The sequence below is a fragment of the Lepisosteus oculatus genome, chromosome 1 (genome assembly GCF_040954835.1).
Source record: "Lepisosteus oculatus isolate fLepOcu1 chromosome 1, fLepOcu1.hap2, whole genome shotgun sequence".
Lineage (NCBI taxonomy): Eukaryota > Metazoa > Chordata > Actinopteri > Semionotiformes > Lepisosteidae > Lepisosteus > Lepisosteus oculatus.
Window position 1 is genome coordinate 41734710 of NC_090696.1, and position 14646 is coordinate 41749355.

General features: G+C 37.2%; 1 protein-coding gene across 2 annotated transcripts in view; it reads right to left on the reverse strand.

Moving 5' to 3' along the window:
• Window positions 1–14115, reverse strand: part of LOC102694600 (SH3 domain and tetratricopeptide repeat-containing protein 1) — a 28508-nt gene extending 14393 nt beyond the window's left edge. The window contains exons 1-8 of one of the 2 annotated variants that reach the window (XM_015344987.2): window positions 13998–14115; window positions 13400–13568; window positions 6044–6171; window positions 4640–4745; window positions 4147–4290; window positions 3656–3854; window positions 1968–2044; window positions 1432–1627 (exon numbers count right to left, since the gene is read on the reverse strand). In XM_015344987.2, coding sequence (XP_015200473.2) covers window positions 1432–1627; window positions 1968–2044; window positions 3656–3854; window positions 4147–4290; window positions 4640–4745; window positions 6044–6171; window positions 13400–13535 — 986 coding nt within the window. In that variant the 5' untranslated portion in view covers window positions 13536–13568; window positions 13998–14115. Of the gene's footprint in view, window positions 1–1431; window positions 1628–1967; window positions 2045–3655; window positions 3855–4146; window positions 4291–4639; window positions 4746–6043; window positions 6172–13399 lie in introns of both variants that reach the window. The other variant, XM_015344985.2, reaches the window with a different exon arrangement.
• Window positions 14116–14646: the final 531 nt, after the last annotated feature.

Below are 14646 nucleotides of genomic sequence, written 5' to 3' on the forward strand. Positions count from 1 at the left end.
ATGATTGGTGAGCGGGTTTACATTTCTTTGTAATCTGGATTTAATTATGGCATTGGAATGGAGCTGAAACCAACCAAAGAGTGAAAAGTATAGATTTAGAACAGGTGGGCCATTTTAACACACTTGTTAAGAGTTCTTTCAATCACGTGATCAAGTAATGGATACAAAAGGAGCATATGATATGGCATATTTAAATTTTAAAAGACTGTCTTTGATTAAGGCCTGGATAACAGAAAGCAGGTACAGATAAGGTTGAATGGGTGAATGCTCATACTGGGGTGATGTAAGATATCACATGAATTGCTTATTACACACAGCAAAGCAAACTTGCAAGTCCAGTGGTATAAAGAGCACAGGAAGTGAGACTATCAAGCATTGGAGATATTTGATATTATCAGGGGATTCATCCATTACCATGTTCTTGACACATGCTTGAGGAAAGGTGTGGCGTTTTCACACGTAAGTGCTTTGTTCCAACAGTGAAGGGTTCAGTGCTTCCGTAATGTTGTTGTGCACATTTCCCTGGCATAGTCTGAGTGCACTCATTTACTTGAAAGCAAAATCAGTGCTAATAATTTATTTTACAAAGGGTTGTGAGAATCTCAAGCAAACTACCTATCCATATTATTAAAACCGATATTACTTCTTGATTGCTGGATGAGATTTTCAGATCAGTTTTCCACTAAAAGAAAACAAGGAAGCTTTTAATAATAAATTACGTCCAAAGAAGAATCCTTCTTGGAATTACACACAGTATCCTGGTCCCGACAACTGGACTTCAGATAAAAGCCAGAAGCAAGGTAAGTTCATTTCATACTCTGTGTCCATTCGTCACTCTGGAAAACAATGTATTTAAAGACACTGAGGGAGACCTGTGCACAGTTGTGCCCTTAGTGTACTGACATCTTTAATGAAAACACAGCAGACCCACAGGGCCCAGCTTGTGTGTGACTTGTTTCAGAAGCATGACAGAAACTCTTGACATTTTCCACAGCCTGCACAGCTCCCACATGAAGCTGACCAATCAGCTGTCTTAGTGTTTAAAATGGAATACATAGAAAATTCCCTCCTGAGGTGATTAAAAGTGTTTAAAATTATATACACTTACTAGTGGCTGCAGTGTACACATCATAATCTTTGGGTGTCAAAGCAAATATCAAATCACATCAGCACTGATGATCTATATAAAGGTCTCAGGCACTCAATATAAGTATTTTACAGAACTCAATTGTAAAAATCTGGACTAAATAAAATAAATTACAATAAAGGGTTTTAAGGATAATTCAAATTAGAGTGATTAAAAGGTAAAAACCTCATTACCAGCATATTCATTTAAACTATTTTCAATAAAATATTGATACTGTATAATATTTCGGTGTACGTAATCACATTTTGTTAACAGAAAAAAGAAAAACCCAAAATGTTACTTACTCACAAATAGAATTAGTTGGCTTTACAAGGCTTGTCTTCACTAACCCAGTCCTTCCAGTTTCAGAATGCTTCCCCACAAACCACTCAAAGCACGAGACGAGGAAACCCACAATTTCAACACAATCTCCACTTTTAAAGCTGAGTTCATCTGGCCCAGAACCTTCATATCCCACAGTGGCTATGCAGGAGCCCACAGCTGATGTGACAAAGAAAAAAAACAGACTCACTCAATTCACATCTGTCACGACACTCAAATATTTTGCTGTCACTCTCACAATGCTTTTTAAAAAAATGTTACTGCACTTTTAATACTGGCCTAGGACATCCTATTGAAGATCAAAAGAAGAATCTCAGGCATTTTACCATCTATACGGTGATATGTGAGCTCAACTCAGTACTAGTAATTTTTAATGTTTTCTGCTTCTATACGTATATGAAATGTCTTTATGGTGATCAGGGCAGCCAGTTAAAATACCATAGTCTGAAAATATGCTGCCTCAACATTTCTTTGATTGAACATAATGACCTATCCTTACCAAACTGGTAGGGGAATTCACACAGCAGTTTTGCATTGCCCATCAGTATATTTTCGGGACACGCTTTAAGGAACCATCTAAAAATAAAACAATAGTACATAGGTTTTTAATTTAGATTCCCAGCATCATTGAATAACCACAGAAAAAAAGAAACTGCAATCATTATCATAATGTACAATTAACTGAATGTCGCTGCTTTGCTTTTAACATCGCTTAATTATTAGTTTGGAAAAGAGCAGCTACCATCAGATGCATTAATGCTTTTGTTATTTAAAAACTGACCAGGTTGCAGAATTGCAGTTGCATACTTTAGCCACCAGATAGCGGTAAATGCATTGCTGAGACTACAACCGCTGATGTTCAGCTTGTTTTCTTGCTTCTTAAACTAGTACTTTGTGTTATTTGTGTTCTTTTTATAGCTGATATTTTGTCTGCTTTGAATCATCTTTTCTAGGCTTACTACAATGAAAATACATTGTTAAATTTAAAGTTTTAGATTTATCATGTTACAAAATATTGCTGTTCTGGAACCATCCTAGAGAAAAGCGATCAGATATACTGATATACTGAGCTCAAGGTTCAGCTCTGTCAAGCTAAAAGAACACTACAAGGAGTCACAAACAACAGGAGCCAAATGGAGAGTAAAGAGAAATTTAAAAACTGAGACCAGGAGGAACAAATACAGTACAAAGGGTGGTGGAAATCTGAAATAAACTAGCCAACCAAGTTGTTGAAGCTGACACCCTGGCTTCTTTCAAGAAATGCCTTAATGAGAGCCTCGCATCAATTAAATTCAAGCAATCAAACAATTAGGTGGGCTGAAAGGTAACAAATGAGAGGAAGCCGTAAATCCTGTAATTCCTCAAGAGCACAATGTAAAGCATAATGCTCTTTTATGGAACAGGGTTTCCTTGCTCATTTTATCTGTCTAAGGATAACCCCCTAATGGCCTCGTACTTATATTGCTCAGTCAAGTGTGCAAAAGCAGAGGCAGCAAGCAGACTCTTCACCAGCAGGGATAAAAGACTACAGTCGTTTACCCCATGTCTACTGAGCAAATGACTTCTGTGAAATAGGTTAATGTACAAGAGGATATATGAAAACAAGAACTGAAATTATTTCTCTAGTTCAATTACAGTGCTGGGGGCCTGCCTTCAATTCCAGAGCAGGGATGCTATCTGTGTGGAACTTGTATGTTCTCCCTATGTTTGTGTGGGTTTCATCTGGGTGCTCTGGTTTCCTCCCACAGTCTAAAGACCTATTGCTACAGTAGATTAACTGCATATCTCTGTCTGTGTGTGCTCTACAATGGACTGGAGCCCCGTCCAAGGTGTTTCCTGTCTTGCACACAATGTTTGCCAGGACAGCCTCCAGCAACCCTGTATTTGATAAAGTGGTTAGAAAATGTATGGATGATTAATATTTAAATATCACTTCCTAGGTAACCAAAGGATAAAAAAACCTGTTTATGACTAGAGCGCTACATATCACATGAAATGATCACAAGAGTAATGTAAAATGAAAAACTACAGAGAAGTGTTTTCAATTGCAAGAGTATGGTGCACTCTTTGGGTGTTATATTACAACTTTCATCAACTAAGCAACATTTAATTTTTCGTACAAGAGGTGCTGCAAGGAAACCTAAACGTATGGAAAAGAAACAACAGGCATGGTTAAAATCTACTTACTGATGAAATGGACTGACTGGCTCTAGTGCCGGTTTAGCAATGGACCCTCTTGAACCATCTACCAACAACTGCACTGTCCATTCTGATCCATCCGAGGGTGGCTCAAAGATAGCTACGTTACCCTCCTGCAGGCGCAGCTCACTGCCTGTGGAAGCGCTCTCACAGTTCTGTTCAGCAGTGCATACAGCAAAGAAGGATTCTGGGAAACAGAGAGAGATGTATTTTGACACACCAAATACCAAAGGACTCAGCTTGAAAACAAAGTGTTCTAAGGCAATGAATAATAGTTTTGTCTTATTGGCTCTTCTACCTTAAAGACAGCCTAAACTGCAAAAAAAAATAACAGAGATTACTCAGCAAGCCACCGTGTCAGAAATGCAGCATAAAACCAAACCATCTAAGAGTATTTCTAGACAAATACTTAAAAACATCACAGGGCAGGCTCCAAAGAGCGTGAAACAGAAAACCTAAAAAAAAAGCAGGAATCCTACCTTCCTGCATCAGGATCCCTTTGTACATTAAATGTAATGTTTCTTCATGGATTAAGACCTCAATTCCTAAATCCTCTTCATCTAAATGGTGTAACCAGAAGACCTGATCAAGGAGGAGATTCTCCATGCAATGACCAAGAAGCCCTAAAAACAATAAGCTAATCAGCAAAACTCAATAAGCTGCAACTCCATCTACACACTATAATACCACAAACCCTGATAAATACATTCTAATGAAAAATATTGTTAAAGAAGTTTTCCAATTAACATTTCATCGAGATGCACAATTTGGAAGGTGTTTTTATAAATATGAAATCCAATCATTTTTACATGCTGAAACGAAATAGAAATTTAAAATATGTATTAAAATATTACATATTCCTTATTATAAAAATATTAACATATTACATACTATAATAATTATTCCTGTTTCAGAAATCATCAATGGATACTATTCACTTCAGTGGAGCATGCAATAACCAAGCAAACATACCCAGTGAGTAGTAAGTGTTAAATTTCCATATTTCTTCAAATGTTTTAAACGTAACAACAATTATATCCTCTTCACTGTGGATGGAAAGCAGCCTGGCTGAAAGCTCCTAAAAAGACAACATTTCAAAGCTTGGACTAACAGTTTTCAGTTTGAGTCATTGCACGAAGACAGCCAAAATATTGAACTTTCATCTGCTGAGCATGTTCAACAGCAACATTTTCAACGAAAGCTCAATTTGCACAAAAACATGACATTAATGATTTTTTATATGCAGTTTGACAAAGACAGTTTGGAACAGAAGGAGCTGAACAGACAAGCTATAGAGAAATCTATTTTTTTAATTGCATTATATGCATATACTGTATTTGTACAGAATTAATCTTAATCTTGAAAAGACCCAACTCATGGTCAAATATTTAATGAATATATTGCCATACAGTCACTCAAGACTCAAGTTGCTAAAAAAAAAAACATCCGTTAGCATTATGAATCAGTAAGATTGATTAAGATTATGATTTATGAAGGTATTGAGCCTAGTAGAACACTGAAAGAATAATCTTTACATTAATGACATTATATCTACTAGTATTTTCTTCCAAAGAGTGAAAATATCGTATTGGGAGAAATAATCTTTTAGTGCCTGCAGAAACATAGCCAGTACAATAGTCATTTTCTTTATAGAAAATAAACAGTGCTTTGAAACATTTATGAGAAAGGTTTGAGCCAAAACTCATTTTTGTGTTCCCATTTGAGTTGTATCATTATTCTTATTACCACTATTAGTATTATAAATGTACCTGAATATCCCATAAATAACACTGAATGATTATTCTGTGGAATTTCCCTGTGAGGTTTCTAAATGACCCTTCAACAGTTCAGCCAATTCCTAATAAATTGTAGAGGTGTGATTTGAATTTACTCAGCCTGGCTGAGGCAACAGCAACCTGATCACAAAGATAAGCTTTAGGAACCCTCTACGTTTCTTGTTGGATGAGCCAGGGACCTGCAGGAAGACTGATGCTGAGGTGGAGACAGTGATGGAAATGGTGATGCAAAATTGGATGCACTAGTCACGATACAGATACTGTATGTAAGAAAGCAAGAGTGTATGAGAATAGGATCTGCCCTCCTCCCGAATGTATAAGCTCACATGCCAAATGTGTAGAGGAACCCTCCTACGAAGACAACACACTTTGAATTTGAGAATTCTGTCGCCCGATTCACGGTATTTCTCGAGGCTTAAATACATTTTTGTGAGCTACACTTTGTTCTTGCTCAAATCTGTTTTAACACACTCTGTCCTCATCCATGCTCACTTCCGAGTTCTCTCGAGCACATGAAGGGTCCGAACTTCAAAACATCACTGACAACAATGGAGCAAAATACCGCAACTCCAGATCTTACACTGAAAAGTGCCATGACCTCCCCGCTGTCATTCTCCAGGATACGCAGTTTTCCTCTGAGCATTTCCTGTAGTTCCTCATCAGGAAGTCCTGTCTTTCGCCGCACCATCACCAGCTTCATGAAGATTGCTGAAGAGGAAAGAATATGAAACAGAGTGTAATGCTGACTTTAAACAGTAAAGGTAACCTATTAGATGTTTACACTGGAAAAAAGAAAATTAGTCACTTAATGCTGGTTGATGTTAACTGAAGCAACACAGACCGTCTCTCCCTTACTTTCTAGTTATTTTTTCTATTATTTTCTTACTTGCACATACTGTAACATATCCGGACTTTAATTTGAAATTTTAATTTGAAATATATGACATTAGGGAAGGATAAAAGGAACTCTTTAACTACCATTAGAAAAAATCAGACTATTCAGAAAAAAATGTTTAAAATAAAAACCTGTATAAAATGGAAAAAATGTATATTCTAATATTGATCTGTAAATGATATTCAAGTATTTGCACCAAGATGACATAGTTGGAAGTAAGGAGCTCATTTTGGAAAGAATCATAATGTACTGTATACATAAAGTTGCAAGAAAAAAGTTTGTGAACCTTTTGGAATTACCTGGATTAATTACTCATAAAAATGGGGTCTGATCTTCAACTATGTCACAATAATAGACAAACATAATCTGCTTAAACTAATAACACAAAAATAATTGTACTTCTTCTTGTCAGTACTGAACACTTCTGTTATGTTGTACATTGGGTACATGTAGTTGGTCTTTGTATTAGAAACACTAGTTTAGGATGGGTGAGTGCCTTTTGTCTTGTATGGTTAGGGTAGTCAGTGAAGGTTAGCTAGAGTGCTAGAAGACGCCGAAGACTGAGTGTTTCGGTTTTGGTATTGTAGTTAGGTCAGCTTTCCAGCTTCATTTTGTTTGTTATTTTATTTTCTCTGGCCCACTCTAGTACCCTTTCCGTGTGTGTTGTTGTGTCCTGATACACACCAGTCACTTATTCACTTTTTTAAAATAAATCACTTTTGCACCAAACTTGTTATCACGCTTCCTAAGTCCTTCACCAGAAACCCACCTGCATCCAAATCCATGCTAAATGCTACACCCCTTTACCCCTAGACACCTGGGGTTGTAACAGCATCGTTTAAACATTCACAGCCTAGGTTGGAAAAAGTATGTGAACCTCTAGGCTAATGACTTCTCCAAAAGCTAATTGGAGTCAGGTGTTCCAATCAATGAGATGAGATTGGAGGTGTGGGCTGGAGGTGCCCTCCCCTATAAAGAAAGACGCACAAAGGTTGGTTACTGACAGAGTCTGCTCTTCTCAAGAAAGAGCTGCTCATGTGGACTGTGCCCTGATCAAAAGAAATATCAGAGGACCTTAGAAGAATTGTAGAGATGCATAAAGTTAGAAAAGGCTACAAAAGCATTTCTAAAGGCCTGGGTGTTGATCAATCCACAGTAAGACAAATTGTCTACAAATGGACGAAATTCAGTACTGTTGCTACTCTCACTAGGAGTGAGCTTCCTGCAAAAATCATGACAGGAGTACAGCGTGCAGTGCTGAAGGAGGTGAAAAAGAACCCTAGGGTAACGGCAAAGGACCTGCAGGAATCTCCTGAACTTGCCAAAACACTGAACAAGAATGGTGTTAAAGGAAGGACCCCATGGAGGAAACCACTGCTTTCCAAAAACAACATTGCTGCACCTCTCAAGTTTGCAAAAGACTACCTGGATGTTCCACAACACATCTTGGACAGTGTTCTGTGGATGGATGAGACAAAACTTGAACTCTTTGGCAGGAACGTGCAATGCTATGTTTGGAGCAAAAAAAGCACTGCACACCAACACCAAAACCTCATCCCAACTGTGAAGCATGGTGGAGGGAGCAGCAAGGTTTGGGGCGGCTTTGCTGCCTCGGGGCCTGGACAGCTTGCCATCATAGAGAGAACAATGAATTCAAAACTGTATCAAGAAACTTTACAGAAGAATGTCAGGATAGCGGTCTGTCATCTGAAGATTAATAGAAGTTGGGTGATGCAACAAGACAATGACCAGAAACACAGGAGTAAATCAACAGAATTTGTGTTCTGGAATGGCCAAGTCAAAGTCCAGACCTCAACTCAATTGAGATGCTGTGGCATGACCTGAAGAGAGCTGTTCAAGCAAGGAATCCCAGAAACATCAATGAACTGGAACAGTTTTGTAAGGAGGAATGGCTTAAAATTCCTCCTAACTATTGTGCAAATCTCATCAGCAGGTACAGGAAATATTTGGTGGAGGTTATTGCTGCTAAAGGAGGCTCTATCAGTTACTAAATAAAAGGGTTCACATACTTTTTCCAGCCTGGCCTGTGAATGTTTAAATGATGTGTTCAGTACTGACAAGAAGTACAATTGTTTGTGTGTCAATAGTTTTAAGTAGATTCTGTTTGTCTATTATTGTGACTTAGTTGAAAACCAAATTTGTATGAGTAATTAATGCAGAAATCCAAGTAATTCCAAAGGATTCACAAACCTTATACCAACTGTACAGTAGATACAGTATGGTACACAATCACAAGTACATCCCAGATGTGCAGTACTGCTTAGTAAATCACTGCCTTTTATAAGTAATGGGTTGTCGACAAGAACTACTACAATTTATAATGTGAAAGAAAAGATGCAGCAAATTGAACTTGAATTTCACAGGGATGAAGGCTTTAAAAGCGGCTCAACCATTCAAGACAGTGTCAGAGAGATACTGTAAGTGAGGCCTATAGTCTCGTGTCACTGTTTCAGGTCTCAGAAATGATTTTTATCTTAATGTGCCTGGAAGTTACCAAGTAAAGACACACAGCTAGTCAAGTACCACTTCAGTCAGGAGGATCTGAAGGGACCAGGGTATTCTTGCTCTGCAGCTCAACAGTAGCCCCTGCATCTTGCTACTGTATATACACACCGAGCTTGGAGATACTGTCAGTGAGTACTGTGTCACAGCTCCAGTCCACACAAACTCTCCTTTACAGTCACTGGGGGCCTTGGCACATTATTCATGCTTATTACTAGTAACTGGTCCTAGTTATAAAAGAATACAAAAACTGACAGTATGCTACATACAGTACAGGTACTGCATGGTCTTCTCAACCCTTAATTAATATTTTAACTCTTCATTCATTAACCAAATGCTATGAATGCTACAGTAGGTTTCTCCATAAATCTAGCCTTCTCATCAAATTTATTAATAAATAACCTAGTAGGTAAAGTTAAAAATCAAAAGGACAGGAAAGTTAAAAGGTGATAGCTTTCCCCAGCCTGGATTTGCAGTCACAATATGGTGCAGACTTATTCAATTGACTAATGACATTTTACATTTATACCCAAATACCTGAACTGCATCAGTCAATTAACTAAGCATGAATAAACACCAGACATTAGAAACCCATCTATACTCACAAACTGCATGTGGAATTTGCATCTCAGAAAAAAAAATGTTATTCTTGGGGAGCAGTTTTGATTAATTTTAAATTAATAGCCCAGCCCAGTTCTGACTGAAGCATTTAACTGTAGCATAAGCCTTTGGGTGCATGGGCAGCACCACTCCATGCTTAGACCTCCTGTTACTCACTGGGTCCATGAACTGGAGCAGGAGAGTAATAATGTCTTGGTAGGGCAGGATCCAGCAGTGTAAGGAAAGAAAATGCAGGAGCCCTCAACACAGTGCCAACATCTTATTAACCATAGAGAGACCCGACAACGAGATTCATTTCTGCAGCTTCCAGAGGCAAAGATTGGATTTATCATTTAGCAAGAGCAGAAGGTGAGAGCAAGGAATCACTTGGTCCAGAATGGTGGGCAAAGGAGAGGAATTCTGCTTATAAAACAACATCCCCTTCCAACAGCAGCCTTCGGAAAGGGTGTACAACAGGACCCAGTTTTTTCTTTTCAGTATTGAGTGCAAGCCATTGAATTGTTTCCTCCCCAAGTAAATCAAAACACATAAATGCACAACTAATAACGTCAGACCTACAAGCAGATACTGTATATTTGAAAGAATACTCATGGAAAACAGTGTGGCAATTTTTAAATAGGTAATTTTTTAGGTTTTGTTTATTTATTTTATACATACTTTATAATACACATTCTTAAAATATAATTCGTCCTTTCTCCATTTACTCATTTTAAGCTGTTTTGATCCAGTACAAGCCACTGAAAATGAAATGAATTTGAAAATACATGGTGCAAATCGCCAAAACAACCCTAAAAAATGCAAATGCACAGTCGTCTTCTTTACATGCACTGTAAGCAAAAATTATACTTACTATGGAAGAAATAAAGGCTGTATGTTTATTTTTCAGAATGATATACAGTACCATTACAAAATAATGCAATACAACAAAATAGAGTAATTTGATAAGACATCTGAAGCAAAGCAACCTGGTTGTTTATAAACAGGAGGGTCTTAGATAAGACAACACTTGATGATATTCCAGTCCTTTAGCCAAATAAACATGTTAGATAACTGAATAAAAGCTCAAATGGAGCTCTTTCTTGTTCTGTATAATGTGTAAATGAAAAGTAATATTTGCTTCCTTGAAGTGTTGCTTTGCAAACAAAATCCACATTGTTCAAAAAAGCAAAGATTGTGGTGTTATCCTGTTAAATTGTACCTGGTTAACAATTCTTAGAACATCTTACTGTACAAACACCGGACGTTAGGGTTAACAAAATTAAGAACGATAACAAAATATGGATTACCTACGGCTGTTTGAGCTCATGATGTTTAATTAAAATAAATGTCAAGCTACTCATTATTAAATGAAGAGTGTAGAAAGCACACTGATCTTTAAAGATTAACTGGCATGTCTTCTGTATGGCTTTAGGCATTCAGTTAAATTAATAATATTAGCAGAGCTCTCATTATGCTACTTGACTCTCACAGTGGTGTAAAGAGAGCCTGAGCCAGACCTCTGTCTCCTAAACTGTACATCAGTGAGTCGGTTTTGCTGTCCAAGTCTCAGTTGTTTCCACGTAAATACAGCCTGCTGTATAGCTTCAGAAACGCAATAAAAATGTTGGCTTGTGTATTTTAGAGGAAGTCTTGACATTGTAGTTTACTTGTTGGAAATGCGTGTTCTGACGGAGCAGTTTTCAAAGTGTTTACTTCCCAGGAGTTGTTCGATTCTGAAAATACCTTACATGCAGTAAGTAAGATTACGATCACAATGTTTTTATCTGCTACAGTACATTATTCTGATATTTTTATTTGGAAAAAAATAGATATTATTGTTTCCAACAATGAGTGCATCTTTTGTACAAAATCGTGTGAGTAGACAGATATACTCAGCATCAAAAGCAACTTATAGCAAAAAATTGGCAAGGCTGCCATCAAGAAAATTACAAGGTTTTTGGCAGAAGCAGCAGTGATATTTTAGTGAACAGACATGACAAAGAACATGCTCATTTATTATGCTGCAGGGTTGTGCTGTGAAAGCAACAGGCTAGCAGGGTGTGTGTTCACTATTTCTTATCTAAGATGCAGAAGCATCACAAGCTGCACATCTGTGACACACTGTAAGCTTTGCACCAGGTTACAGATGGTGTCTTGTTGGATTCTGCCCCTTTCCTCTCATAGACAGTGGTCACTCTGTGTGAAATCAATCTGATTTGGCATCCACTAGCTCCTAATGTCCTGAAACTCAGTGCATACTGTACATTTGTCCCATAGAGCAAAGGGCATTTAAACATACAGTATGTTGGTTTTCTTAAAACCATCATAACTTCTGTTCTACTCATGCTAGACACATGTTCAAGTTAAAATAGCCTGCAATCTACAGTAACTCTGGCCTTTTGCAATGAGGTACAAGAATGGCCTGGTTTTAAAGATATCAGAAGCTTTGACATTTGATGAATTTGATGGGAAACTACTGTATATATATATCATAATATTTTTATGATGTCTTCACTTTTACTACTGTACTGTACATAAACTTAATAAAATGTACCTTAATTTCCATCACGTGAAAACAACCATTCTGCTTTTTAACTAGCAATGTATGACAACTGATGATATAATTAAATGTCCATATTTTTAAGTACAGTGTATTTAAAATAGTATTTTAATAGTAAAATAGAAAACTGCCTTACGGTCCACTTCCTATCATCTCATGTACTTAACAAATCATGCCTATTTATTTTAAATGGCTCACACTTTAATTCAAAACTACTCACATTTCTGCCCATACTGTACAGTATGTACTGTACTGTATGTCTTTGCATTTTACCAAAGCAAATTTAGCAAATGCCCTTCTAAATGATACCGCTGCAAAATGCCACCCGGAAAAGTAGAAAAAGTAGTACTTTTTTTAACCTCTATTGAGTTGCAAATCCCCAACTCATACCACTAAAGCACTAAATAAGAATGTATTGCTACAAATGAGCCTGAAAGAAATGTAATAACTGAGTCAGTAAAGACATCAATAAGACATATCAATAACCTATGGATCACTGTATATAAGAAACCAGTTAGACCTGACAGGATCAAAATCATTCTGTAAGGGATGTAGTAACATCTCTTTCCTGCTGTAAGGGGTGATCAGGTTCATGTGAAAACCTGTGTATGGCTGACAACACAGATATCTTAAAGCATATTTATGATATACAGTACAGCCCATTCTGCAGAGACTACTTTCATAGTGCAAAAGTAATTGACTTAAGCTAATACGAACCTGTCCGGTAATTCTGTAACTAAGCAATTTAGTCATAAGCAGCTCACACCGTTTTCTGCTTTACTTTACTGTATGTCTCAGGCTGCAACAATCGAGTTCATATCACTAGCTGTTCCTTGGCAGTCTCTCCTGCTCCCTGTATCAGGGGTTCTGTTCCTGAGAACCACAAACCTGTTCTTTGTTCCACACGAGTACTTAAATAACTATTGAAACTATTAACACATAATAATTGGTAAATCTGAACTCTGAAATTATTTTCTGTTTCTGAACATTTAGGAAGTTGCCTTTTAACCACAGTGGTTCTTAAGCAACTAATAAATCTCTTTAAAAAAAAACTTTCAAAAGCTCCAAATAAGTAACTTGTTGGTTCAATTAAGGATTAATTTAAGTGAACAACTCATCTAAAGAAATTAGTCCCTAGGACAAGACTGGGAATTGGGAATCCTGTAATAAATCATTAGCCCAATCACTCCTAAAGTATTGTTACAGCCTTATGGTCTACTTATTATGTGACTTCTCTGCAAACTAAAAAATTGTATTTCACGAGGTGACAGCTATACTAGACTACGTCAGTGAGATGTTCAGACTTAAAATGTATGTATCGGGAGTTAACAAAACCATTTACCAGAAGGTTAACTTACCAGCATCTTTCGATTTATTGCCGAAACCACTCTCCATTGCGTCCAGCTCTTGTATCCAAGGAGGATCTCGAAAATTCACTTCACCTCCATTTCTCACCTGTTTGGCCTCTGGAAGCTCTCCGAGTGCGCTGGACATTGCAACCGACTTTGGCTGTCGCACTCCTGAAGGCTGAGAAGTAAAACTTTTATTTTTTCAACAGCCCATTCTGTTGGGCTTCTTCCATCTCCATATATGACACAGTAATGGCATACCCCATCCAGAGCGAAAAATAGTGTTTCCACGTTAAATGTTCTGGAAAATGTAATGGCCTTTTCAGGACGTATTGCTAAGTGTCAGACTGGACACTCATTCTATAACACGTTTATGTGCAGTAGCCTTTTGCTTTCAGACAAACAAAACGTATGTACTGCACAAGAGTGTAAAAATAACCCGAACCAATATTTTTAGGTAAAAGACACGAAGTCGTACTTCAGTTAAATACTGTTTAGTAAGAGCATAATTAACTGCAGATCGTCTCAGTGTCCGCAGAATACATTTTTGCAATATTCGAGGATTTGTGCGTGTGCACAGCTCGTAATTTGAGTGCCGGTTTCTTACGTCCTTTAAATCCCGCAGTCTTCTTCAGAGGTTTTACCAAACTAGTTAATAATCTACAAGTGTATAATTTACACCCCCTGAATGTCGCTCACACTACCTACTGTTTTTTCCCGTTTTAGGGAGTGTGTGCATTTTCCGTCTACTTAATGTGTTAGAGCACCGCAAACAGCAGAACGTTTAATTTAAAAAGCGACATATTCAAAGTTATAAAATGTGGAAATTTCGACGAATGTTTTGTATTATACTATTTCTCAGTGCGTATGGCCATACTGTACTGTACTTTTAAAATATTTTAAAGACTTAATCACGCCCCATACAAACGCAATTATCCCTTGGTGAGAATGGGCAGTCTAGATTTCCACTAGTTACATTAAATAGGAAAGTACATTTAGTACTTTTAAATGTAATGGGAAAAAATATATATTAACACCCGCGTGCAACTCATTCAGAGAGGATTATTTACTTCTGTCAGAACAAACATATGTTTTTAAAAGGGGGGATACAAATACATGGCACAGCTGAAATTGATGCTTAAATAAAAGTAAATGAACAAAATTCTAAAATGTAATTAGTTAATCTTGAGAATACTGTTGTACACTGGATACCATAAAACTCACCAACCTGCATGTATTGTGGAAATATATACAGT